Genomic DNA, 24,000 nt, shown 5'->3' on the forward strand with positions numbered 1-24,000 from the left:
CCAGCCCACTCACTTTTCAATTATTAACATTCAGAAAGCTGTAGGAAGGGGAAATCTGCATTAGCCACTCTCACAAGTAACCCCTGACCTAATCCTCCAATTCAGACCCTCTCTACACCTCCAACTGAACAAATTCCCTCTTGGAGAGAGAAAATTGTATAGGTTGGCACCATTCTTGAGACAAAAGGACACAAAAGGCCCAGGAATTTGACATTTCACACAGCCAGGTAAGAAGGGAGAAAAGTGATGGAGAGCCCTTGGAAACTGCCCTTTGCCTTGGGAAAAACTGCTGTATTCCCCCAGCTGTGCCTGTGGACACCCTGCTACTGCTCCTGTGAGCACTGAACTCAGGGCACTTTGGAGGATGGAGGGAAAATCAAACTGGCAAAAACCCCAATGCTTCAAACCCCTCTTAGCTTGGCTCAGTTCAAGACACCCAGGTAGGAGCTGGTTTGTCACGCTCAAAAGAGCATTTTTTTGAAGTAAGGCCAAATAATAACAGAAAGTCTTTCAACTGTCCTTTGAAAGACAAAAACCTGGTTCTTTCTGTCTTCTTTCAGTCTCTGCAGAGACTGAAACCCCAGAACCACAATAAAAACCTTCAATCTGATGTAGTGAAATAAAGACCCAAGTTTAAGAGCAGGACAAACACACCTCTCCAAGAGCTGCCATTGGGAGCCTGTTTATAAACCAAAACTGCAGAAATCTGGGCTTTTTAGGTTTTTCTCTGCAACAGCCAAAGATGAGAAAATGTTAAAATGTCACAGGAAAAGAGGATGAAGGACTTGAATTGTTTATCTGAGAAGCCTGAAGAGCAGATACAGCGCTGCTCAATTAACAGTCAGAGTCTCCAGGCAGCAGGGGAGAGGGAACAATGAATGGCAGCATTTAATGATGGCAACACCCAAGAAAAGCAAGCAAAAGGAGGAAAAATATGAAGCAAGAAGCAGTGATGTGACACCCTCATCCTTTCTGGGAACCTCAGCACTCAGGAAAGCCCAGAGGCTGCATTAATCTTCCCACCTCCTCCTCTCTGCACTCAGAGCAGTGATGGAGACACTGATTTGCAAAAATGTGCCCCTTAAATCCCAGCCTGGCTGCTGGCAGCTTCAGCAGGCACCCAAAGCACAGTGCTGGGGAATTTCAGCTTTTTCCCCTCAGGAGAACAGGCTCATTCCATCCCTCCTCACGTCCCTGGAGCATCAATATTAAACACAGCTCGCAGTTAATGGAGGTGGATTCAGACTCCAAAACTAAAGTCTGTAGATCTCAATTTCCACACTGCAAACAGATCGTTTGGGCCTGGAGAAACACGAGGAGGAGGGAATGGAAAGGAGGGAGGGAGCTGTGAATAAGCACAGTCTGAGCCCTGGTGCCAGCTCAGGACTCAGGTGGGAGTTTTAGCCACGACAAGAACCAGGTATGTGAGTAACACACCAGCCCAGGTGCTGCCTTTTTTGGCTTTTTCTTTCCCCCATCATTATTCCTCTTCCTTCCGTGTCAAGGTGCTGATTCCTTCCCCTCCAGCTCCCAGCAGGAGCTTTCCAGCACTAATGAGGGCAAAAGGTAACAGAGCCCAAAGCTCTGTGGGGCTTCACCCCAGCAGCTCCTGCAGGTGCCACAGCCCAGACTTGGGGCTGTTCTCCCCTCTTTTCGTGATCCAACGCCCTGAACAGCAGGCTGCCCTCGTGCCACCCTCAGGTGCTGCTGACAGGTATTTGCTGCAGCTTGGCAAGGAGCTCCCTGGTGCCATTACAGACAGGACACTGCCCTCCTCACCCTCACCTGGAGCAGCAGAGCTGTCCAGAGCACCCTGGTGGGGATGGCAGCTGCTCCTCTGTGGGACTGTGAGCTCCTCATCACCTCCTGCCCCACTGGAGAGCTCGTGTCCAAGGCAATAACCTGGTGGCCTGATCAGGAGATTCTCATTATTCTGCTCACACAGCAAAGTCAAAAGTTCTGCTTGTGTATTGTCACATTTCTGTGAAACATTCTGGTTTATCCAGCCTTGTCCCTGTTAACTTGAGACAGTTAGAATGCCAGTTTTTAAAACATTTCACCTCTCAGTGTTGGAACTTCAGGACTGATAAAACACTGTACTGATTTGCAGGAAATGGGAGGAGTTTCAACAGAAAGGAGTTCTGGCACCCAAAGCAGGAAAAGAAACCAGTCTGGGGGTTTCTTTTCCTGCTTTGGGTGCCAAAACTCCCAAGTGGTTTTCCTGTGGACATTTCCCATGTGTAATGCTGAAATGGGAAGGGAGATGGTGACACTCTGAAGCATGGTGTCAATCATGCCCTGACATCCCCACAGAATGACCTCCCAAATTACTGCCTGTTTGTTTCACAAGGGATTTACCTCTTTCAAAGGGAAAACAAACCTGCCAGGTGTTACTGCCTAGCAGGGCACAGCAGTGACCTCTCCAACACAGAGGGGAAAATCCCCTTCAGTGGATCCATCAGCTCCACTGGAATGTCAGGATGCACTGGCTGCTGAAATTCCCACAGCCCTCTGCATTTTGAGCTTAAATTACTGGCTCTGCTTTGGACACTTCACCCAGTGACAGGTTTGCCTTTAATTTTCAATGGACAAGACACCGAGGAGGAGCCCCAGGCAGAGCCCCCTTTCCTGAGAGCCAGGGCTGCAGCAGCCCCGTGGCTGTGCCAAAGGGCTTGGCTGTCACCTGAGCCACCAGAAGTGGCTCCTCAGCACCTGTCCAGCCCAGCTCTGCTCACCCTGCCAGCTGCTGAGGCCAGGGACAGCTCAGGATCAGGGCCCTGAGGAGGAACGGATGCAGAGTGCCAGAGGTGACACAACAGGGGACTGAAGCTGCTGATGTTGCTCAAGTCTCAGTGGCAGTGGAAAGTTCTGGCAGCCAGGCCAGGTTCCATCACCTCTGGCACTGCCCAGCCCAGCAGGCACTGCTGGAGCCCCACAGCTCTGTCAGCAGGGAGATGGACACTTTCCCCTTAAGAAAACATCAGGATAAACCTATTTTCTCATCAAAGCTATAAAATTCAAGTTTCCCCTTTCATTCTGCAGCCCAAGAGCTCAGTCTTTGTTGCAGAAGGACTCAGACCACAGCCTGTGTGTGATCCCACGCCAAAACCCCAACCCTGGCCCAGCAGACACAAAGCGTATGAAAAATGCATGACAAATGTCTCTGCTGGCATCCAGAGCCTCTGCTCTTCACAAGCTCTAACATCATCCATCCTCTTCTCATTCAGCAGAACAAATCCTGAAGTCACTCCCCTTTTATCCCCAAGATACCTTACTGAATGTGTTCCAAATTTATCCACAGAAGCAACTACTCCAACATTCAGTATTTTATACTGGAACTGCCTTTTACACCTCCTTGCAGAAGAAGGATGCTCCTACCCAGAATCCATAATGAGATATAAAAGCTTTATTTGGCTGGAGATGGAGTTTTTTTTAAACAGCTTCTGGGTGACAAAGAATCCCAAATGCAAGTGGCACACACAAGGCACTGCATGTGGTGAGTGAAAGAAATAAAGCAGAGGCAGTTCAGCTGCAGGGTTTGAGGTTCCAATGCTCCTCCTGAACTGCTGCTCTGGGGGGTCTGTAGGGTCCCCTCCAAGGCAATTCCATGATTCCACACCTGCAGGACATGGACAACCCTGGGATGGAAGGTTTCCTTTCCTGCTGGGTGGGATTTCCTGGAGGAACCAGTCCTACCCAGTCATCCCAGTGCAGAACCATCACCTGCACACTGGGCTGCCAGCAAAGCCTCCCCAAGGTGGATCCCACACTCTGAGATGCAGCTTTCCCTCATCCTCAGCAGTGCTTCCTCCTAATCCAGATCCCCAGGAGCAGCCCAGGGTGCAGCTGCCTCTTGGAGCAGATCTGCAGCCCAGTTTCCAAAAGCAGAGAGAACATTAAACCTGTGACTCTGCCATGCACACAGCCAGCCTACTCCACATGATTTAATTAAAAGGAATCAAAGCAAGCTAATTATTCCAAGAGAGGGGTTTTGGAACAATGCCCAACTTGGAAAAACTCCACTATAGGAAGCCTCCCAAAGAAGTAAGAGACTGAAACCCAAGAGGAATGGCACCAGCAGCTTCCAGGGCAAGGTGGGCAGGTTGCACACAGCTCTCCTGGCTGAGTTACAAACCCATCCCTGCTGCTCAGGGCTCCATCCTGGATCAGCATCCCTGCTCTTCCCTGGGAATTCAGCCACACTAAGGCAAATATCTCACTCTAAGACAAAGGATAAAACACCCCAGACAGAGATGCTTGAAGACCTGTTAAAGATGAACACTAAAAATCCTGGATTAAGTTTTCTTTTAAGTGAAGAGCATAAAATTGAATTAATTCATACTCCACTTTCCATGAGGCAGCTGCCAGTTTGATGCAACGTGTTCCTGAGAGTGTCTGGAACAAAGTGGGGCTCAGACACATAAAACAGGCACATATATGTCAGAAATTCACAGCCAGGATGAACATGTGGTGAACAGAGCAGAGCAGCACCATTATATTTTACTTTTGAAATCTCCTGGACACATTGGAGCATCTAAGCAGCGAACAGGAACACGACAAAAAAAGAAAAAAAGGAAAATTCAAGATAGACCAGACAATTTCAGCAAGCTGAGAAGCCCAGAGCTGGTGCAGCCATCCCCAAACACTGCGGGTGACACAGTGAGACCCCCCAGATCCAACACCCCCATCCCATCTCCAGGAACCAAAAAGTATAAACTGAGTTATCTCAATTATTGAATTACTGAGCATCTCCTGGAGATGGTAAAATCCCTCTGAAAGCACCTGGGTACCAGGAAAGGGGAAAGCAGGAAGAATGACATCAGTGTCCAAAGGAATCCAGAGGAAATCCAGGCTGAGCTCTGAGCTGGGCACGTTGGTGGAATAATAATAAATAAACAGAGCCATGAACAAACACTTTGGGGAAGAGCCCATTCAGCATCCCTAATGAGAAGCCAGACTTTCCAAATCAAACTCTTATCTTGTAGAGTCTCCTGAAGAAATCAAAGAGCACAGAGATGAGAGGAAGCATCTTTTTGATATAAACCCATTTGGATTCCCAGAGGATATTTAACAAGATCTCAACACAGATTTGGAGGAAAGTCCATATATAAAGCCTTGCTGATAAAACAGGCAGGTGGGGGAGAATCCCTAATTTTGTCCGTGGAGGGAAGGCTCTGGGAAGCTCCAAGATGTGTTTGTAAGCTGACTCATGCAGCACAGCCCAGCCATGCCTGGCAGCAGCAGTGCCTGCTACGGACAGGGCTCAGCAGGGCTGTGCAGGAGGATCTGCACTCACCCATTTCCCTTCCCACTCCATTACTCCAGGCTTTGTCTCCATGTGCTGCCAGGCTGGCCTGCTGCCAGGCCTGCTGAGGGGGAAGCTGCTCTAGTGAAAAACTACAGGCTCCACTCCCAAACAAAAATACTCTGTTCTTTGGTTCATCCAGAACGGTGATTAACAACGCAGCCCTGCACCTCCCCCTGATCTCACTTCAGTACTGACTGAAGCACAGCTCTTCTGCATCAAAGCAAGGCTTGGGATCCTGCATTTACACTGGCTTTGGAGACACAGCAGAGGACAGATGAATTTACAGCTGCTCACGAACACTTTTGGGTTTGCAGTTCCACAATAAACATCCCAGGGTGGGACCTAGGGCAGGATCCCAGGGCAGGACCCAGCAGTGCCAGGGCAGGATCCCAACAGTACCAGGGCAGGATCCCAGCCCAGGATCTCAGGGCAGCATCCCAGCAGTGCCAGAGCAGGATCCCAGCCCAGGATCCCAGGGCAGGACCCAACAGTGCCAGGGCAGAATTCCAGCCCAGGATCTCAGGGCAGGACCCAGCAGTGCCAGGGCAGGATCCCAACAGTACCAGGGCAGGACCCAACAGTACCAGGGCAGCATCCCAGCAGTGCCAGGGCAGGATCCCAGCCCAGGACCCAGCAGGATCCCAGGGCAGCCTGCAGAGCCCATGGGGCAGACACACCCCGAGCCTGTTGTGTGATAAGCTCAGAGATAACTCAGCCCTGTAAGAAGTGACTGCAGCTCATCCCTGCTGCCCATCAATCACAAACCCAATCACCTCAAGCCCACGCTGATATGGCCACAATAACTCCTGGGTTGGACACATCATGCAAATGCAAATTATTCTGAACCATATCCACTGACTCCAAGCTTCTTAATTTTATATTAAAAAAAAAAAAAAAACAAAAAAAAAACACCACCTCCTTCAAGGTGTTTTAATTTTAGGCTGTGGGCACATAAAATTACCCTGATGCAAATTCATGAGGATTAGGCCAAGATAATAAAAACTGCATATTTAAGTACAAGGGAGTGTGCTGGAAATCCCAAATTGACGTTACAGGCAGCAGCTTAACCTGGTTAACACAGGCCAGGAGAAAACATTACTGATAAAATTATTAGTCATTGCTAACTTGAAAAATATTCATTACGGTGAGAACAAACTATAACTTTGAGATGCTTTAATTAAATACTAAACTAAGGCAAAGGGAGACTCCTGCCAGTCTGAGGCAATCCTCTGCAGATATCTGGGTGCATTTCAAGCCCCTCTCCATCTCCCCTGTGCTGACTCCCTCTGGAGCTGCTGGTGCCAGCACAGGAAGGTGGCAGGAGCCAGCTCTGAGCCTGGCACGTCCCCTCCTGTGCCTGCAGCCAGCAGTGGGGACTTTACCTTCCCTCTGCAGTCTCTGACCTTGCTTTCAAGTCCAATGTGAAATGAATTCCAAAGTACCTAATCCTCACTGTGCAGCTCAGGATCCAATAACACTTCCAAAAAAAACGCCTCGGAGCAGTTTGTTCATGAGAACTGATGTTGACAGGGAAGACAAAAATCAGGACAACCAACCTTGACTTGCTGCTACAATACATCCACAAGACAGGTGTGTTCCTCAGCAGTTACAAGCTGCTTCACACTGCAGGTTTGTGCCAAAGTTCACAGAAATTCCACCCACCAGCCTTCCTGTGTTTGGTACAAATCCTTCCCTCTCTGCTCAAAAACTATTCTGAGAGGGCTGTGTAAATAATTGCTTGCTTTTAAACAGAGGGGATGGTAAAAGAACTCAAATTTGCTTCTCATATGGCAGATCTGCACCCTCAGCCTGGTGACAGCTCGATGGGTCACATCACAGGGTGCCCTAACTGGATTTTAGGAACACCCCAGGCCACATCTTTCAAACCTGCTTAGTCAAACAACCTAACTCCTAAGCAGCAGTGTCAGCTCCATTCCTTCTCTAGAACCTCAGTTTTATGAACTCTTTAAAGGCTCTGCACCTTCCTGGTTGTTAAACAGAAACCTGGACCTTACTGGGAGCCCAGTTCAGGCTGCAGCAGTACAAACTGGTAACCAGTTTGGTTCTGGACCAGTACAAACCGGTAAATTCTCACACTGGCTGTCCTTACACCCTGGCCTGACTGCATTGTGTTCCAGGGAGGAGCTGCAAGGCTGGAGCCCTGCAGGGCAAGAACTTCATCTTCTCAATCCTAAATAATTGTTTAGTAATTTCAGTGCTCCTCTGATTGCAAAGTAATTGCTTAATGAAGCAATTTTCTGATTAAAAACACCTTAATGAGTCAGGAGAAGGCAAGCCAATCATTCCAAGGCTTATGCCTTGTTAATCTCCACAGGAAAGGAGTTCAAACCAAAGCACTCAGGATTTCCTCATTCTGCCTTAGAGAGGAGCAGCAATATAAATAAAAATGTGAATAATTTCCTCTTTATCTCTGAGTTTTGCACAGAACTGGTGGTGTTTGTTAGCAGGGAGCTCCCAGCGCCTGTGCCAGTGTCCAGCCCTGCATCCTGCCCAGGGGATCCAGGTGCATTTACTGGGCACAGAGCCCCAGGGTGCTGCCAGGGGATCTGCAGGGGGCTCCTCCCTGGCCCCCATCCCTGGCATTCTGCACTCCCCCCAGCACAAAGCCAAGGTGCTTTTAAATAGGTCACCCAGAGCTGGGTGGTAATTACAGAAACACGTTAATCAGCTTTGCCAGGCAGAGCTGCTTTGCTCTCCAAGAGCCTTTTCCTGTCAGCTCTTTCTTCCCATCTCTGACAAGCTGACATCAATGGCCACAGAAAGCACCCTCAAAAGCACAAACCTTCCTCCCTGGCAATTCTGGCCCCATTCTGATAGCAGAGCACAAACCAAAACAGACCTGAAGGACGAAACGTGGGAAATGAAGTTATTGCCAGAAGTGTGGAGGGGAAGGCAAGGGCCTTGAGAGGAGTTCAGATGCTGGGTGATCTCCTCCTTCCAGCACATGCTGCCCACAGAGCTCCAGCCTGCAGCAGGTGCAGAGACCCACAGGATTTCAGACTTCCCCACTCAAGTGACTTTGCAAGTTTGCTGACTTGGCTGCAGAGTGGCTGCAGTGCACGGCCAGCTCAGCTCCCAGAACAGCCCAGTGCCACTGCCTGCTCTCTGCAGCTTCGGGACACACTCCCCACAGCACTCCCTGCCTCCAACTACTTCTTTCCTTTTTGTGACTCATTTTTCCAGGAGAATCTCTGAAAAATCAGTATTAAGTACACCACTGCTGCAAATTCACAGTTTCCACTTTCAGTGGTGTGTTAAAGATTTATCAGTTTGGGGGTTTTTTTCTCACTATCAAAAGCATTCAAACATGAGCTGTAGCCAGAGCTGCAGCAGGGAGCTCCTCCCTGGCACAGCCAATTCCCAAATCCTCACTTATCCCTGCTCCAGGGGCCCTGCCAGGTACAGCTGCTCCCAGAGCAGGCAGGAGGAGCCCCAGGTGAGGACTCATTCCTCCTCATTTTCCCCATATTCCCAAGGCATTAAAGAGTGGGTTCATCCCTTGGAACCTGAAATCTGTGCTTCCCTGGCCCAGTGCTTCCAGAGGGGTTTTCAGTGAGGCAGTGACACTCTGACCACGACAGGTTTTCAGACAGAAGGACAGCAATAATTGGGTTTCACAATTAGACAATTAGACTTGTTGACTCCACTTCTGTGGCAGACTATTTTTTTTTCCCTGAATAAAAGCCCTGCTGGTTTATGCTGAAGACAGTTGATCTTTAACAAGACAGCAAAGGATTGATACAGCAGAATTTTGCAGAGCCTGATATAGCTGCCAAATTCAAGAGGCTGTTGGGAAATAAAAACCAACAAATATAGTCCTCTAAGGAAAACCTGGGTTTGTTAAACAAGGTCACACTGTCTTTTTGGTTTTTTCCTTCCTATTCATTTTCTTCTTGCATGTTCCTACATCTGCAGATATCTCCTACTGGAGACCAAGCACCAGTTTTTCCATGCTCCCCTTTGGAAATCTACAGTATTTCTTCTGCATGAGCAATTAGTATTTGCTGTTGTTTTAAAAGAAAAACTCCACAGAAATAAAGGAAAAGTATGACTCACTGAGAGACCAATAATTAGGTCATGTGTTCAATTAGTTTTCATGCTTAAGTAGTTACTCTTTAGGAAATGCTCCCCCTTTGATGTGCAGCAGCAACTTCCCAATTAATTAGGCAGAAAAAAGCAATGAAGGAATGAAACCTCAGACACCGAATCAAAGCCCAGAGATCTCTAATGAGGGGAACAACAGCATCAACAACAGACAACATGCACTAAAAGGTAGAGCCTTTCAATGATCCACTTCAAGTATCTCAGCTGTACTTCCTTTGAAATGAAAACTGTTGGGAAGCAGACTAGAAGAGAGGGAGAAGCAGCCTGTTTGATCAGAAAATCACTGTTTCCTTGAAGGCCTGCCACAAAAGAGATAATTTATCCATATTGTGGGAGATGTGCCTTCAGAGACCATCACTCCCTGGTGCAGACAGGAGGCAGCACACAACGGGTGAGACTGGATCAGACAGCAATGGGAAAGCCCTTTCCTCACAAGCTGCCCAAGGAGCCACGTTCCAGCTGCAGGCATTCCCAAACACCAGCTCTTGCTTTCAACCACCCTTCCCAAAGGCTTCCTAAAAGTTTATTTAATCTTGTCTTCTAGATTTCCCCAGTCCCTTCCCCATGCAGGATTTCCATCCCCCTTCATGGCTCAGAGATCTCCCTCACCCCAGGGATGCCCATTCAGGTATAATCCATTCAGCTCTAATGAAATCAGCTCCTTCCAGGAGAGAATTAACACAGCCCCAACGACTCTCTTAGAGAAAAAGGAGGAAATTGAGAGAAGAAAAAGGGAGGCAGAACCATAGCACTCGAATTAAAAAATCAATACTGTAATTGACTTTGTTTTATGCAGGCAAGCGGGTGTGAGGGGGATGTGGAGGCTCAGTCCCTTGGCCTCACTGGTGTGGGTTGGTGCAGAGGGAGTGCTGATGGCATATCACTGCTTTGGGGGCAATCCTACAGAGCTACAGACCCCTCACAGTCCATTCAGCTGCTTCTCAGAGGATGCAAAATCCCTCATTGCACAGGAGAGGTGCCCTGCAGCTGGAAGGTCTCTGTACAGAAGATCCCAGTGCAGCAGCTCAGCTGGAGCCATGCAGGAGCTGTGTCTGCATCCTCACCTCTCCTAGGAATGTTAGGAACTGCAGATTTGGGCCTGGCTGGCAGCACTGGGAGAGCTCAACAGAGATTAAAGGCGAAAAGCACCTGGTGCAGGAGTGCCACTGGGATCTGTGCACCACTGAAATCCCAACAGAAGCAGCAAAATGATGGAGTGAAGGAGGAAAAACTCCTTTGAGTGCTCTGGTCAGTTTGGAGTTAAAGGGAGAACCTGGCCAAAAGCCAGACCCAACGAAGAGGGAAAAAAATCTATAATTTCATGCAAATTTAATAAGCATATGGTCCAGACTACTTCATAGCAGGTCCTGAATTATGTAAACTGTGCCTCATCCAAGCCCAGCCTTTGGCTGCATGCACACCCACAGGGATGGAGGCACAGGGCCCTGGGCTGGCTGGGCAGGAGATGGGCAGCAGGGGAACAGGGGAGCAGAGCCAGGCAGCAAATCCATGCCTGGCTCAGGGATCAGGGCACACAGGGGCTTCACACACAGCCTGGAGGGTGCAGGAACTCAGTGCCCCAGCCAGCAGAACCCCTTGGTGCTCCCCAGCCAGACTGGGCTTGCAGAGCAGTAATTCCTGCTCATAAAAATCCCCACCAGCTCCTGCATGCCATAAACCATCCCGCTGCAGCAGCACTGGCAGCTCACAGCCCTGCTTGCAAAGGCTCTTGACTCTTGAGATAAAGCAAGTCCCTGCTTTGCAGTGGCACAAGGTGCAGTGCTGCCAAGAAATCTGAATTTACACCCCAACAACAGGGAAATATTTGCTGGTCCCTGCCAGCACAGCAAAGCTGGGCCCTGGCCGGGCCCCTGCTACAGAGCTGCACCTCACACAGGCAGGGCTCTGCAGAGGGTCAGCAACTGAGAAATCCAATTTCAACATGATTACCTAAATACTTTAAATACCCCTGCCTAACACAGGGGTTCTGCAGGGACACTGAATGGGGCCAGCACCAGATAAATCCCATTTCAAAATGATCAATTCCTTACCTAAATATTTTAAATACAGGGTACACCTCACACAGGCAGGGTTCTGCAGGGGCACTGAAGGGGGTCAGCAGCTGAGAAATCCCACTCCAACATGATCAATTCCTTATTTAAATATTTTAAATACAGAGCTACACCTCCCACAGGGCTACTGAATGGGGTCAGCACCAGATAAACCCCATTCCAACATGATCAATTCCTTACCTGAATACTTCAAGCACAGAGCATGTGAGCAGCATCCCACAGAAACTCCATTTATTTTATTCTGGGCAATTCTGTCTCGTCTCCTGGTGCTGCCAGCCGCAGCCCCAGCTCCTGCAGCCCTTCCCTCCCCAGTGCCTGCAGGTCCCAGGGAAGGTTTCCCCTCTCCCAGGCATTACCGGCCCTGTGCTCTTCACTTTCACTCCCTTCTCTCCTTCCATCCTCAGCTGCTTAAGCAGCCCCTTTGATCCCTGTAATTGAGCCTCTTTCCAGATTACCCTCAGCTTTAACCCTTCCCGGCCCAGTAGAGCTTAAGCCCCAAGCCCAAGGGGGTGTTAGTGTAGAGCTGTCTCGGTTTTCCTTCCACTTTTTCACCAGCACCTCAATTAAATCTGCACTGAATTGCAAGAACTCTGTGCTTGTTCAGGGAAGCCTTTATCAAGACAGATCGAGCCCACGGCTCTGTCATCTCCTACCCTCTCCCCCAGTACAATCTTCATTTGAGAACTGCATGAAATGAGTGAATATTGCTTAACTGCAGGATTTTGCAGAGGAAACAACAGCTGAAGTGGTTTCTACTCCCGCAGCACACAAATTTATGTAGCTACACAACAATAAAGCAAAGTCTTAAATTTAATCAGAACAAATACTTCAAGCAATGGCAAGCTGATAAATTATTTAGAAAGGGGCTCAATAAGACCTGGAAGGAACTATCCATCAGCTGTGCAGCCTGGGAGCTTCCAGAAACAAGGAATTTTCATGTTTTACCCCTTGTGCAGATTTCTTACAGAAAAGCTGTTTGCACTGAGCAAAAGGGGGATGTTTGAACAGAAGGACTGGCTGGCAGCAGTGCCACAGGACTGGTCACACAGTGGTCACCACTGCCACCATCCATGCCAGCAATCAGCACCCCTTGTGCATTCCCAACAAGGAGCTGATGGCAGCAGCTCCAGCTGGGAATGGCAGCTGTTTCAGAAGATTGTTATGATTTGCTCTTTTCTCCAGACTGCCTGGTTTCCCCCAAACTGTCTTCCTTCCATCCACTCCTCAACCATTCCAAGCCCCCAAGAAACAGACCAAAGTGGATGTATTAGTATTTATATGAAAGCTCTAGGAAATTCAATAATGCTGCTATTGTTTTATTGCAGATGGCACACCAACTTCTCTTTATTACTGCAGAAAGCTCCAGAGCCCTGTGGAGTGCAATAAAGCAGGACGTGTTTGGCTTTGCAATGTGTCAGGGCTGTGCCTTCCTGCAGGAACCAGGAACCAGCCCAGCTCTGGGATTGCCTCCACCAGGCCCACGCAGGGAGCCTGCTGCTCCTGAGCTGGCCTCCTCCCCAGCCAGAACACAGAACACACGGCTTGTTTTCACCTCTGCTCCAACATGCTTTTCCTCCTCTTTGATTCCAGGCGCTTTCTGAATTTTCTGCTAAATTCTCGGGCCGTTGGGATTTGAAAATTGTCAACGTGCCACGAGGAAAAACACAAAAAGGAAATTCTCTTGTCTTAGCTGCACACGAATACCTGCCATAAAAGCTCCAAGACACGAATACCCTTGGAAACCCTTGGAAACAAACCCCCAGGCTGGGTGGAGGAGAGGCCCCAGGCAGGGCAGCCCCAGGAGCAGCCCACACTCACCCTGGGCTGCCAGTTCTCGTATTGCTTCTGCAGGTTGGCCCCGATGGTCTCCAGAGCTTTCTGAGGCCCCATGGACAGAGGATCTGGGAACAGAACACACAGCAGCAGCTTCAGCCCAGTGCAGCACTCAGGGATGTTTCCATGCAGGTTCCTTTCATCATCAAACTCACTAACACCTTGTTCCTCCTGGAATTTACTCCCAAAAACTGTCCCCAAATTCCTCAGTCCAACAAAAATCCAGCTCCATTACAGACTGTCAGATGTGGAAGATTTCTCTCACTGAGGTGCTGAACACAATTTTGTTTTGAAAGACAGGAGAGGCACTGCATTTGTTTCTTTTAATAATGAAATAAGGTTTCTATTGTAAATAATGACAAGAGCTCAAATTGGTTAAATATTTGATGACAAACATTTTCTGTTGATGAATGCAAAATCCTGCTTCATTTACTTCCTTTGCTTCCTTTGCAGAGATTGTGTGCCATTTGTAATATTTAAGAAGTTAATTTTATTGCTAGATAATTACCACAATCCATACATAGCAATACAATTCCAGGCCATGTGCTTTATTCAAACACCATGGACATGTAATTAAACAATTAACAAGTTTTCTTTTTTAAAAAAAACCCTACAAGCTAATATTTTCCCATTTAATACCAATTATTTTAAAAGCACTAAACCAGATCAGTGAAGGGTTTTTTTCCCAGTTTTTGCAAACATACTTTTGTTAGAAACAAAACGCAATAGAGCAGGATGAAGGCAGGATTTTGAGTTATTTTTCTTTACTGAATAAAAGCTGCACGTGGAAGGAGCAGCAGGAGCTGCCCGTGGCTCTGCTCAGAGGCCATTTGTCACCAGGGGTGACCCCAGCTCAGGTGTGAACAGCAGCAACTGCACCCCAGAGAGCTCCCCAGCCCCTGCACATGTGGCACAGACATTTCTGCACCCAGAGAGTTCCCTGCACATGTGGCACAGACACCTCTGCATCCCCGTGCTCCTCAGACCGATGGCACAAAAACATCAGATATTTCCCCAATTACCTTTTTCAGAGATTTCAAGTTGGCTGCAAGTGGAAGGAGCACTTGTGTGCATAAACAAACTGAAAATTTAATTACAAAACTGCGTTCAAAATTCTCTTTGCTAATGATAGGCACTAATGACTTTATTTAAATGCCTCTGCAATGCTCCTCTGCTCATGTATCAACGAGACATCAGGGCTGTGCTCTGCTCTCAGGCACCTGCTTGTGCCTGCTCAGGGCTTCCAGCAGCATTTCAGGTTAAAAACCTGAGGTGCTGTGATTCACAAGGCAGGTAAGAAAGGTTAGAAAACCTGCTGGAAGTTTGTAAAGAGGTTCTGTTTGTGCAGTGATCACTTTGCCCCTGGGGCTGTCAGAGCCCTGGATGTGCTGGAGGCTGAGCATTCCCAACTCCTACAGAAAACCCAAGCCTGAGAAAGCTTCTGTACACAAGATATTTCCTTCTAATATTGCTTCAGAATTGTCTCATCTTGATAATTAGACTTTTTTCTCCAAAACCAAGGGAACTTTTATTTTCTTCACAAAAAACCCCAGGAATTGAGTGCAATGCTGCATGAAAGCAGCAAACCCAGGTGTTGAACTGCTGGCAAAACATCCTTGGGAACAATTCCAGGTCTCCTGAATGATTCCAATTAAAACAGGCCCAGAGCAGCTACCTCAAGGTGTTTCACAGAGCTCACTGCTCTGCTGGCTGAGGCAGGGAAGGGGCACTGAAAGCTCTGCAGATCCCAGCACTCTGAAGGTCTCTGCTCAGAGATTTCCTTCAGGTCTTTATAAATCTAAAACAATTACAAGCAAGCAAAGCAGCTCATTAACAGCTGTTTTTCTCCATGGCATCTCATTTCAGAGCACAGCAGGAGAGATGACCCACGGCAGCAGGTGGAGCTGGACTCTTCATTAACCCAGAGGAAAATCACATGGCACATTTCCCTCTGCTCAGCCCAGTTTCAAGGCCTGGCAGTGCACGGTTTTGGGCTGGATTCTGTGTCTGGGGGAGCAGGGGAGCCCGGGGCTCTGGGCACTCACCAATCCAGCACTCCAGGCGGGCACAGGGAGTTGTTTTCACCACGTCTGGGGGGTCCACGCCCACGTTGAGGCACAAAACTAAGGCAACACTGACAGTCTTCATCTGCAAAGATAAGAGCACACACAGCCTTAGAGCAGAACAGCAGCCCTGGGCTCCAAACTTCACCCTCCCACAACTTCTGCAGGGCTTCAGCCAACCTCTCCCACCTGCTCCTGCACATGGACTATTTAAAGCAAGGCCTGACTGGTGAAATTTTTCATTTTTTTATTAGAACAGTACTTAGTCTCCATGTTACTATTTTTGTTGTTATTTCCAGAGCCCATTCTTCTCTTTCTGAGCGTGGAAATGGATCCCAGTGAACTTCTGCTACTCATCTTAAATTAGCCATTGTCCAGCTGAAACACATTATTAAAACATGAGGCAGTGCTATTCAGGGCCCCTGACCAATATTATAATGCAATGTGTGATCTCTAATATTGAAACTAAAAGAATTACAATGGAAAAACCCCAAGTGACAAACAAAACCGTGAAAAAAATTAAACAAACAAACCAAAACAAATGTATTTAGTGCATGTTTTAGTTTGTTTTCTTCACGTGTTGGGTTTTCTTGGAGAGCCCTGTAAGGAGGAGTCCTGGCTCCAGCTGCTGCTCCACGTGGGCTTATCCCATCCAGGCACCCCAAATGTACCAACCCAAACCCACCCAGCCCCAGCTGGGACCCAAAACCTGCATTAAACCAATGACAAACCACCTTGGCCAGCTGAAAATACTGGAAACTATCACTCCACATCTTTATGGGTTTTTCCTAGACTCCCTCATGCCAACACCCAAACCAGAGGAGGAAAGCAGAAGCAGTGCTGAGGCTCTCAGTGATTCCAGGCATTCAGGGCTTGCCTGCAGCAAGGCCACCCACATCCCCACCTCCCCAGGGTGCTCCGTGCAATCCTCAACAGCAGGGGAAAAGAAAGCCCAAATTTCACACTTAGGGAAAACCCTAGAGCCACATAAATGTGTAATTTATCCAGAAACTGGAGCAGCCAGACACCATTCACAGGCTCTAGACCAGGACAGAAATCCTGCAGTGTTTCCTCACTCCCATGGCCATGATGGGAACATGGAATAAAAAAGCAGCAAGAACTGTGGTTTGTGGCCTCATCCCAAGCCCTGCTCTGGCTAACAAACCCTGCAGTCCTGTAGGAGCTCCTCGTGCCAGGAATCACTCAGCACTCTGCAGCAAGGGCTGGAAACAGGAGTTCCCTGAGCAGGATGTGCCCATGGATGGCATGGAAGCCTAAAGGTGCAGTTCAGCACTCAGGACATGGAAACAGGAGCCTGGGCAGGAATTCCCTCATCAGGATGTGCCCACGGATGGGTGGATGCCCAGAGCTGCAGTTCAACACTCAGGACATGTCCCTTAGAGCACTTTGTCACCATTAGGGACACCCCAGAAAAAGCAGAGCCAGGAGCAGCTGCAAGGTGCAGCCCAGCCCTGCAGACCTTGACTGCCCTGAGCAGCTCAGAGTGCCCTGGAGCACCCAAAACCACCCAAAACCATCCCCCAAACTCTCTGGGCACTGCACAGCCCCTGCCCTGCCCTGGGGACACCTCCCCAGACAGCCCAGGCACTGGCAGCCCCCAGGGAAGGCAGGGAGCTGCAGGGTGGCAGGGCATGAGCACTGCCAGGCCATCCACGCTGCCACACACACGCTCAGCACCCCGGGGAAACACAGAAAACTACACACACAATGACTTATTAGACCTGGAAACACATAAATCACTCCTGCAAGAGAAAGTATCCTGCCAAGCAATCTTCTCCATCTCATTTATTTATTGTTTCCCATTTGCACTCTAATACTGACTTATTTTTCAGTATTTTGCTGGTAACGTCTGATCGGTGGCTGATCCTGAACAGGCTGGCATTTATTTTCCATTCCCAGGTTCAGGCTTTTAAATAAGTGTTTCTCCTGGAAAACTGACAGCAAAGCCAGGAGAGGAACAGGAACAAATGGGGTGATTTCCCCTCTGCCCTGAAGGATGGAGAGCCTTGCACTGCTCACCGTGGGCTGTGCTGGCAGGAGCTCACCTGAGAGCACAGCCCATCCCTCTGCCTCTCACAGGGAGCATTTTATCCTCAATATCCCATCCAGCCCTGCCCTCTGGCAGCGGGAGGCCATTCCCTCTGTCCTGGCACTCCATCGCTTGGAAATTGTGCCTCTCTGCATTTCTTATCATCTCCTTCAGGCCCTGCAGGGCCACAGTGAGGTCACCCTAAAGCTTCTCCTGTGCAGGTGAGCAATGCCAGCTGTGCCAGCTGTGCCAGCCTCTCCTCCCAGCAGAGCTGCTCCATCCCTGGCACCATCCTGGAGCCTCCCCTGGGCTCTGCAGCAGCTCCAGCTCTGCAGGTGGGGTCTCACCTGAGGGGCACAGGGGACAATCCCTGTCCTGCTGCCCACGCTGGGCTCAGCCCAGGCTCAGCAGGGGTTTGGGGGGGACAATGCAGGTGACTGATCAAAAAAAATCCAATAAAGCTTTCCCCATTTCCGAACTCTTTTGGAACACACCAGACACTTCACTGCATATTTAAAGGTTCCTAATGCAAGCAGCAGCACGAGGACATTCTCATCTGTCATTAAGACAGTGGAAATTTTCTTTCCCCCGTTTCAGGAGTACATCCATCAGAATACATTTCCATGGATTTTTGTTGGAATTAAAAAATGAAGCAGGGGAACATTTGGTGAGTTTGTAAGAAAACCAATATCCAAAATGCCTTGTCAGCAAAGGCTCAAGCTCAAACCACAGCAGCTCTTACTGAGGGCTCTGCACTTTGGAGTGTCATTTGTATGTTAAAAAATGGGCTACAACTCCCCAGCTTGTACTGCATCCCATTTGCAGTGATTTAATAACGCTGGGTCACAACCTGCAATCCTGAAATGGCCAAATCCACTCGGGCAAAATGCTCTTCCTGAGGAGTGATGGCAGAGAATTCATCCCAATCCATCAGAAATGGGATGGGGGAGCAGAGGGAGTTCTGTGTCTGCTCAGGGAGAAGCTGCTTATTAAAGCATTTGACACTAAAATTTACATCTTATGCTAAAGACCTTCTAAAATATTCCTAATTCACCTCTTATTTCATTTAGAGGCCAAACAGATCTGCAGGTGATACAGTGCAATATCTGCAGGTATTTTCAGCTGGGAAAAAACCATTATGTTCAGAGTTTGATTGAAAACGTGCAGGTTTATCATCCCAGGGAGCCCACCTGATGCACTGGAGCATCCCTGGGGTGGCTCCAGGCCAGGCTGGAACCAAGGCACACATTGATTTCAGCCTGGGTGAGACCAGGTCTGCAACTCAGAGCCACAGAACTGCTTCATATCCTAGTTCAAGTAATACCAAGAAGTCAGTGCATTTATGAGAAACTCTGCATTTTGTGGCACATCTCAGACTGGACGTTTTAGACCCCATTAATATTTGATTTTCACACTGCAATTTGCAAGCTGAAAACTTTCTGCTTAAACATTACCCAGATGAACACTCAAGTGTTAGAAACCTGCCTGGGTTTATGCCAGTGAGTTCAAATTGCTTCTGGGAGTTAATACAAACACAAGATTAAGTCAGCATTAAACTGAAATATATGAGGCTAAGTTATTTTACAGAGTTGAGGATGAACTTATCAGCCTTAAACACAGGTCCTGAGACAAATTTCCAAATTCCAAATCCTGGTGTGAGTCTCATTTGAAAACCCTCCCTGGCCAGGAGGATGTTTCCTGCTTGTGCAGGAAATTCATCCCCTCCTTGAAGCCTTTTTTTCACATTTTTCTCTACCCACATTTAGAGATTTAACACAAATCTCTTCTGCACCAGCGAGGCGTTCCTCAGGTAAATCCTGACTGTGGGCTCCTTTGGAGAGCTGCCATGAAATGTTCCATCAAGGAGGTCTCCAGAGAGAGCAGAACAGCAACATTTAACAGGAGGAAACATTGTTCTCCCTTGGGTTCAGTTCACTCTGCAACACCAGAGGTTCCTGTTTGTTCTTTGCCAAACTTCCCCTTTTTTGGGCTCCCAGCTGAGAGGCGACAAGTGGTGACATCTGTCCTGCATCATCCCCAGGGCTCTGGCACCACCTTCCACTGAGGGACAGTGGAAATCAGCCTGAAATCAGAAAGGGCTGAGGGGTCTGAAATCAGCCTGAAATCAGAAAGGGCTGAGGGTTCTGAAATCAGCCTGAAATCAGAAAGGGCTGAGGGTGCTGAAATCAGTCTGAAATCAGAAAGAGCTGAGGGTTCTGAAATCAGCCTGAAATCAGAAAGGGCTGAGAGTTCTGAAATCAGTCTGAAATCAGAAAAGGCTGAAGGTATTGAAGGCAAGCCAAGCCTTGCAGTCCCTCACAGCTGCACAGAACCAGTGCCAGGCTCCTGAAGGAATGGTTCCCTCCCTATCCCACCTGGACAGGACTTTCCCCCAGCCAGGGGAACAAAGCTCCCTGCTGCCCCTTCAGCTCCTGCACCACTTGCAAGGTAAAGCACCTTAAAAGAAGAGCTTTCAGGTTCAAGGAATTTTTTTTTTAATGTAAAGTTTTAGATAAATAAATTGTTAAGGAAAAAAAAATAATCTCCGTGTGCTTGTCCACAGCAAGAGAAGCAGCAGAATGCAAAGAACTCCTTCAAGTTGGCATCAATAATTCAAGAGCTCTGCAGGTTGTCTCCAGCCATGTGCAGCCCAGCGTGGGTTCCTGGTGTGCCAGCCTGCTCCACATTCCTCGATCACCTCCTCCTGAGGGCTGGTTTCCTCCTCTCACCTGGGAACTCAGCACTGCCACTCTGAACTCTCTTCGGGGCTCTGTTGTGCCCAGCGAAGGCAGCTCCTGCCCACAGCTGCACTCCTCACTGGCAGCACAAAGCTCACTCTGAGCTGCTGCAGCCCTGAGTGCCCTGAAGCACCTCCCAGGCTCGTGGCTGAGTCCTGCTGGCACTCACTGCCCAGGTACCCACGGGCACTCCCCAGTGCAGCTCCTCTGTGCGACAGCAGTGGCATCCAGGGCCCCCAGAGCTCCAAGGTTCCCCACTGTGGTTACTCAGAGCTCCCAGGTTCCCCACTGTGCTCCAGGTTAAATCTCCAGACTGCAGCAGGCTGGTCCTGGCTGTCACAGCACAGCAGCAAACGCTGCTTTCCAACCACTCTGGCATGCTTAGAGCCAAAGTGGGCTTTCCTTCCCTGCCAATCACTTCTTAAAGACAATAAAAACAATAGAAAGCATACACTTTGCTCCCATGATCTTTGCTTTCTCCACGCCACCTGCAAAGAACCGACAAGAGGCGTGTCCCAGGTGTCACTCCCCATCCATCTGTGACAGGGTTTGCTCCTGATCTGTGCTCTGCATTCCTGCAGGCTTCTCCTCCTGGCTGCATGGCATTCCCACTCCTGGCTGCCACTGCCTTTAGGAGGTGCCTGTCTGCCCAGGCACAGCTGATGCTGCTCCAGATCTTCCCTGCAATGTTCATTCCAACCACTCCTGGATGGCCCCTCAGATCTCCCACAGCCACTCCCTGGTCAGGAGCAGTCCCTGAGGCACAGCCCAGAGCTCACATGCAAACACCTTCCTGCACCAGGAACCTCCCCAGCTGCCAGGAGAGCAGCAGCAGCACCAGGAGCAGCCCAGCAGCTCCCCTGCAGGGTCAGGCTGGGCTGAAGGGCACAGAGCATGGCACAGAACGCTGGCCCTGCCCCTCTATCCCTCTGAGCTCCCATTCCAGCTCCTTCCTGTGGCTCTGCATGGACAGGAGGGCACAGAGCTGGCTGCAACCTGAGCTCCTGCTGCAGGAAACCCAGCCCAGAGCTCCATCCACAGCTGCAGAGTGCTGGCCTGACCCACCCCTGGCACTGCCCCTGCTCTGCCCTCTGCACAGCACTGCACTAATTACACTCATTACCCTCTGCTCCATCCCTGCCCAGCAAGAGCAGGAGGTCACCCTGTGCCAGTTGAGCAAGGACGGGTCAATAAATGCAAACACTGATAAAAGCACTGGTGAGGGTGCTGCTGGCACAGCCTGTGGCACGAGGAGAGCAGAAGGAACGCCTCAGACCCCACTAATACAAACCTGGCACTGCAGGATGCCCCCAGCACAAACCTGGCACTGCAGGGTGCCCCCAACACAAACCTGGCACTGCGGGATGCCCCCAACACAAACCTGGCACTGAGTAACTCATCAGCCAATCCACTGAAAGAGGCCAGAGACGAGCAGAGGAACAAGACAAACACCAAAGGGACCAAGGGGCTGATCAGATCTGGCAGGGGCAGCAAAGCTGCAGCCCCAGAGGGATCAGTGACCCCTCTGGCCACCAGCCCTGGGGCTGGCACCTCCCTGGTATCCTGAGCAGGTAAACTCTGCTCCCCTGAATCAAGCACATCTGTATGCAGTCCTGCTTAAATCTGCATTTCCAGAGAAACCTAATTGTGGATTCCTCTTCTCATAAAAACAGGATTTAATTCTCACTCAGCAAGTTATGAGGCAGCAGGAAAAAAAATGTTGAGGTGAGACTATTACAATCAGCTTTGTTGCTCTCTGCTTATCTTAGAAATCAATATAAATACAGCAAATCTTAATTTAAATATTCTCAATTTAATAGGAACTTGTCAGTAAAACCTGGTGTACTTGGAGTCTTTTTCTTTAAATCAACTTATATGCTTTGGTTGCTACAGAGGCTGGGAGATTTAATTCAATACACAAAGCATAATTCCAACCCTCTTGTGTTAAAAATATTCTTTAAATAAATAATAGATCAAAGCAGTGTCACTTTGATGGCATATGCAGTCCAGAGAAGGGGGAGAGGAAGGATTAAATGTTTTCAGAGCAGCCCTCCTGGAGGAAGGGGCGGGGGACACCAGTGAATTCTCACTTATTTTCTCTACATTTACCACTCATTACTCTGCTGATTTGATTCTCCCTTTCTCAGAGCTCTGCCTTCTAAAGAACCTTCAACTCCACATAAACTCTGGGGTTTGTAGAGCAACAAAGCAAGATGAAAAGAGGAGTCATTGCACTCCCAAATCTGTGAATCACTTCCTCAAACTGTAGTAGAGCTCTGCTCACTCCCCATGACTCCTCCATGAGTAAGGCAAAGTCTGCTTGGGGCTTCCATGATTCACTGGGGAAATGGGAATTCATGGGGGAAAACGGGAATTCACAGGGTGGAATGGGAAATCACAGGGGGAAATGGGAATTCACAGGGTGGAATGGGAAATCACAGGGGGAAATGGGAATTCACAGGGGGGAAATGGGAATTGACAGAGGGGAAATGGAAATTGACAGGGGGGAAATGGGAATTCATGGGGGAAAACGGGAATTCACAGGGTGGAATGGGAATTCACAGGGGAAATGGGAATTGACAGAGGGAAATGGGAATTGACAGGGGGGAAATGGGAATTCACAGGGGGAAATGGGAATTCACAGGGGGGAAATGGGAATTCACAGGGGGAAAAGGGAATTCACAGAGGGGAAATGGGAATTCACAGGGGGAAAAGGGAATTCACAGAGGGAAAAGGGAATTCACAGAGGGAAAAGGGAAGTCACAGGGGAAATGGGAATTCACAGGGGGAAATGGGAATTCACAGGGGGGAAATGGGAATTCACAGGGGGGAAATGGGAATTCACAGGGGGGAAATGGGAATTGACAGAGGGAAATGGGAATTGACAGGGGGGAAATGGGAATTCACAGGGGGGAAATGGGAGTTCACAGGGGGGAAATGGGAGTTCACAGGGGGGAAATGGGAATTCACAGGGGGAAATGGGAATTCACAGGGGGGAAATGGGAGTTCACAGGGGGAAATGGGAATTCACAGGGGGAAATGGGAATTCACAGGGGGGAAATGGGAATTCACAGGGGGAAATGGGAATTCACAGGGGGGAAATGGGAATTCACAGGGGGGAAATGGGAATTCACAGGGGGGAAATGGGAATTCACAGGGGGAAATGGGAATTGACAGAGGGAAATGGGAATTGACAGAGGGGAAATGGGAATTGACAGGGGGGAAATGGGAATTCACAGGGGGGAAATGGGAATTCACAGGGGGGAAATGGGAGTTCACAGGGGGGAAATGGGAGTTCACAGGGGGGAAATGGGAATTCACAGGGGGGAAATGGGAGTTCACAGGGGGGAAATGGGAATTCACAGGGGGAAATGCCACAGCTTTACCTGCCCTGGGAGTGCAGAGCCTTGCCTGGGCTCACCTTTGAGCACCTCTTCAGGCTGGGGTGTTTAATGGCAGAGAATGGCCCCAGGCTGGGCTGTGAGGAGCTCATGGATGACACTGAAGGTTCTGGAATGTTCCCCACACTCAGCCCACAGGCAGAGGCACATCCCCTGCAGCAGCCCAGAGAGAGGAGCACACCTCAGCTCCATCAGCCCTGCCTTGTGGGAAAGGCAGCCAAGAGACAAAAGGAGCTGCAGGAACTGGGGATGGGGACAGAGGCTCCCCCTGGGCCTGCAGGGAAGGAAGGGGCTGAGCCATGGGCTGGGCTGGAAGGACACAGGGACACCAGGGGCTGTGGGCACTGACAGGGCTGCAGGGCACTGGGGACAGTGCTGCAAGGAGAGAGAATAAACTTCCTGAAGACAGC

General features: G+C 49.2%; 1 protein-coding gene across 2 annotated transcripts in view; it reads right to left on the reverse strand.

Annotated features, from left to right (window-relative positions):
- Positions 1-24,000, reverse strand: part of RPTOR (regulatory associated protein of MTOR complex 1) — a 102,308-nt gene that overhangs the window by 75,697 nt on the left and 2,611 nt on the right. For both annotated transcript variants that reach the window (XM_063176017.1, XM_063176018.1), the window contains exons 2-3: positions 15,384-15,486; positions 13,324-13,406 (exon numbers count right to left, since the gene is read on the reverse strand). In XM_063176017.1, the coding sequence (XP_063032087.1) occupies positions 13,324-13,406; positions 15,384-15,486 (186 nt within the window). The remainder of the gene's footprint in view (positions 1-13,323; positions 13,407-15,383; positions 15,487-24,000) is intronic.

Source organism: Melospiza melodia, chromosome 24 (genome assembly GCF_035770615.1).
Source record: "Melospiza melodia melodia isolate bMelMel2 chromosome 24, bMelMel2.pri, whole genome shotgun sequence".
Taxonomy (NCBI): Eukaryota; Metazoa; Chordata; class Aves; order Passeriformes; family Passerellidae; genus Melospiza; species Melospiza melodia.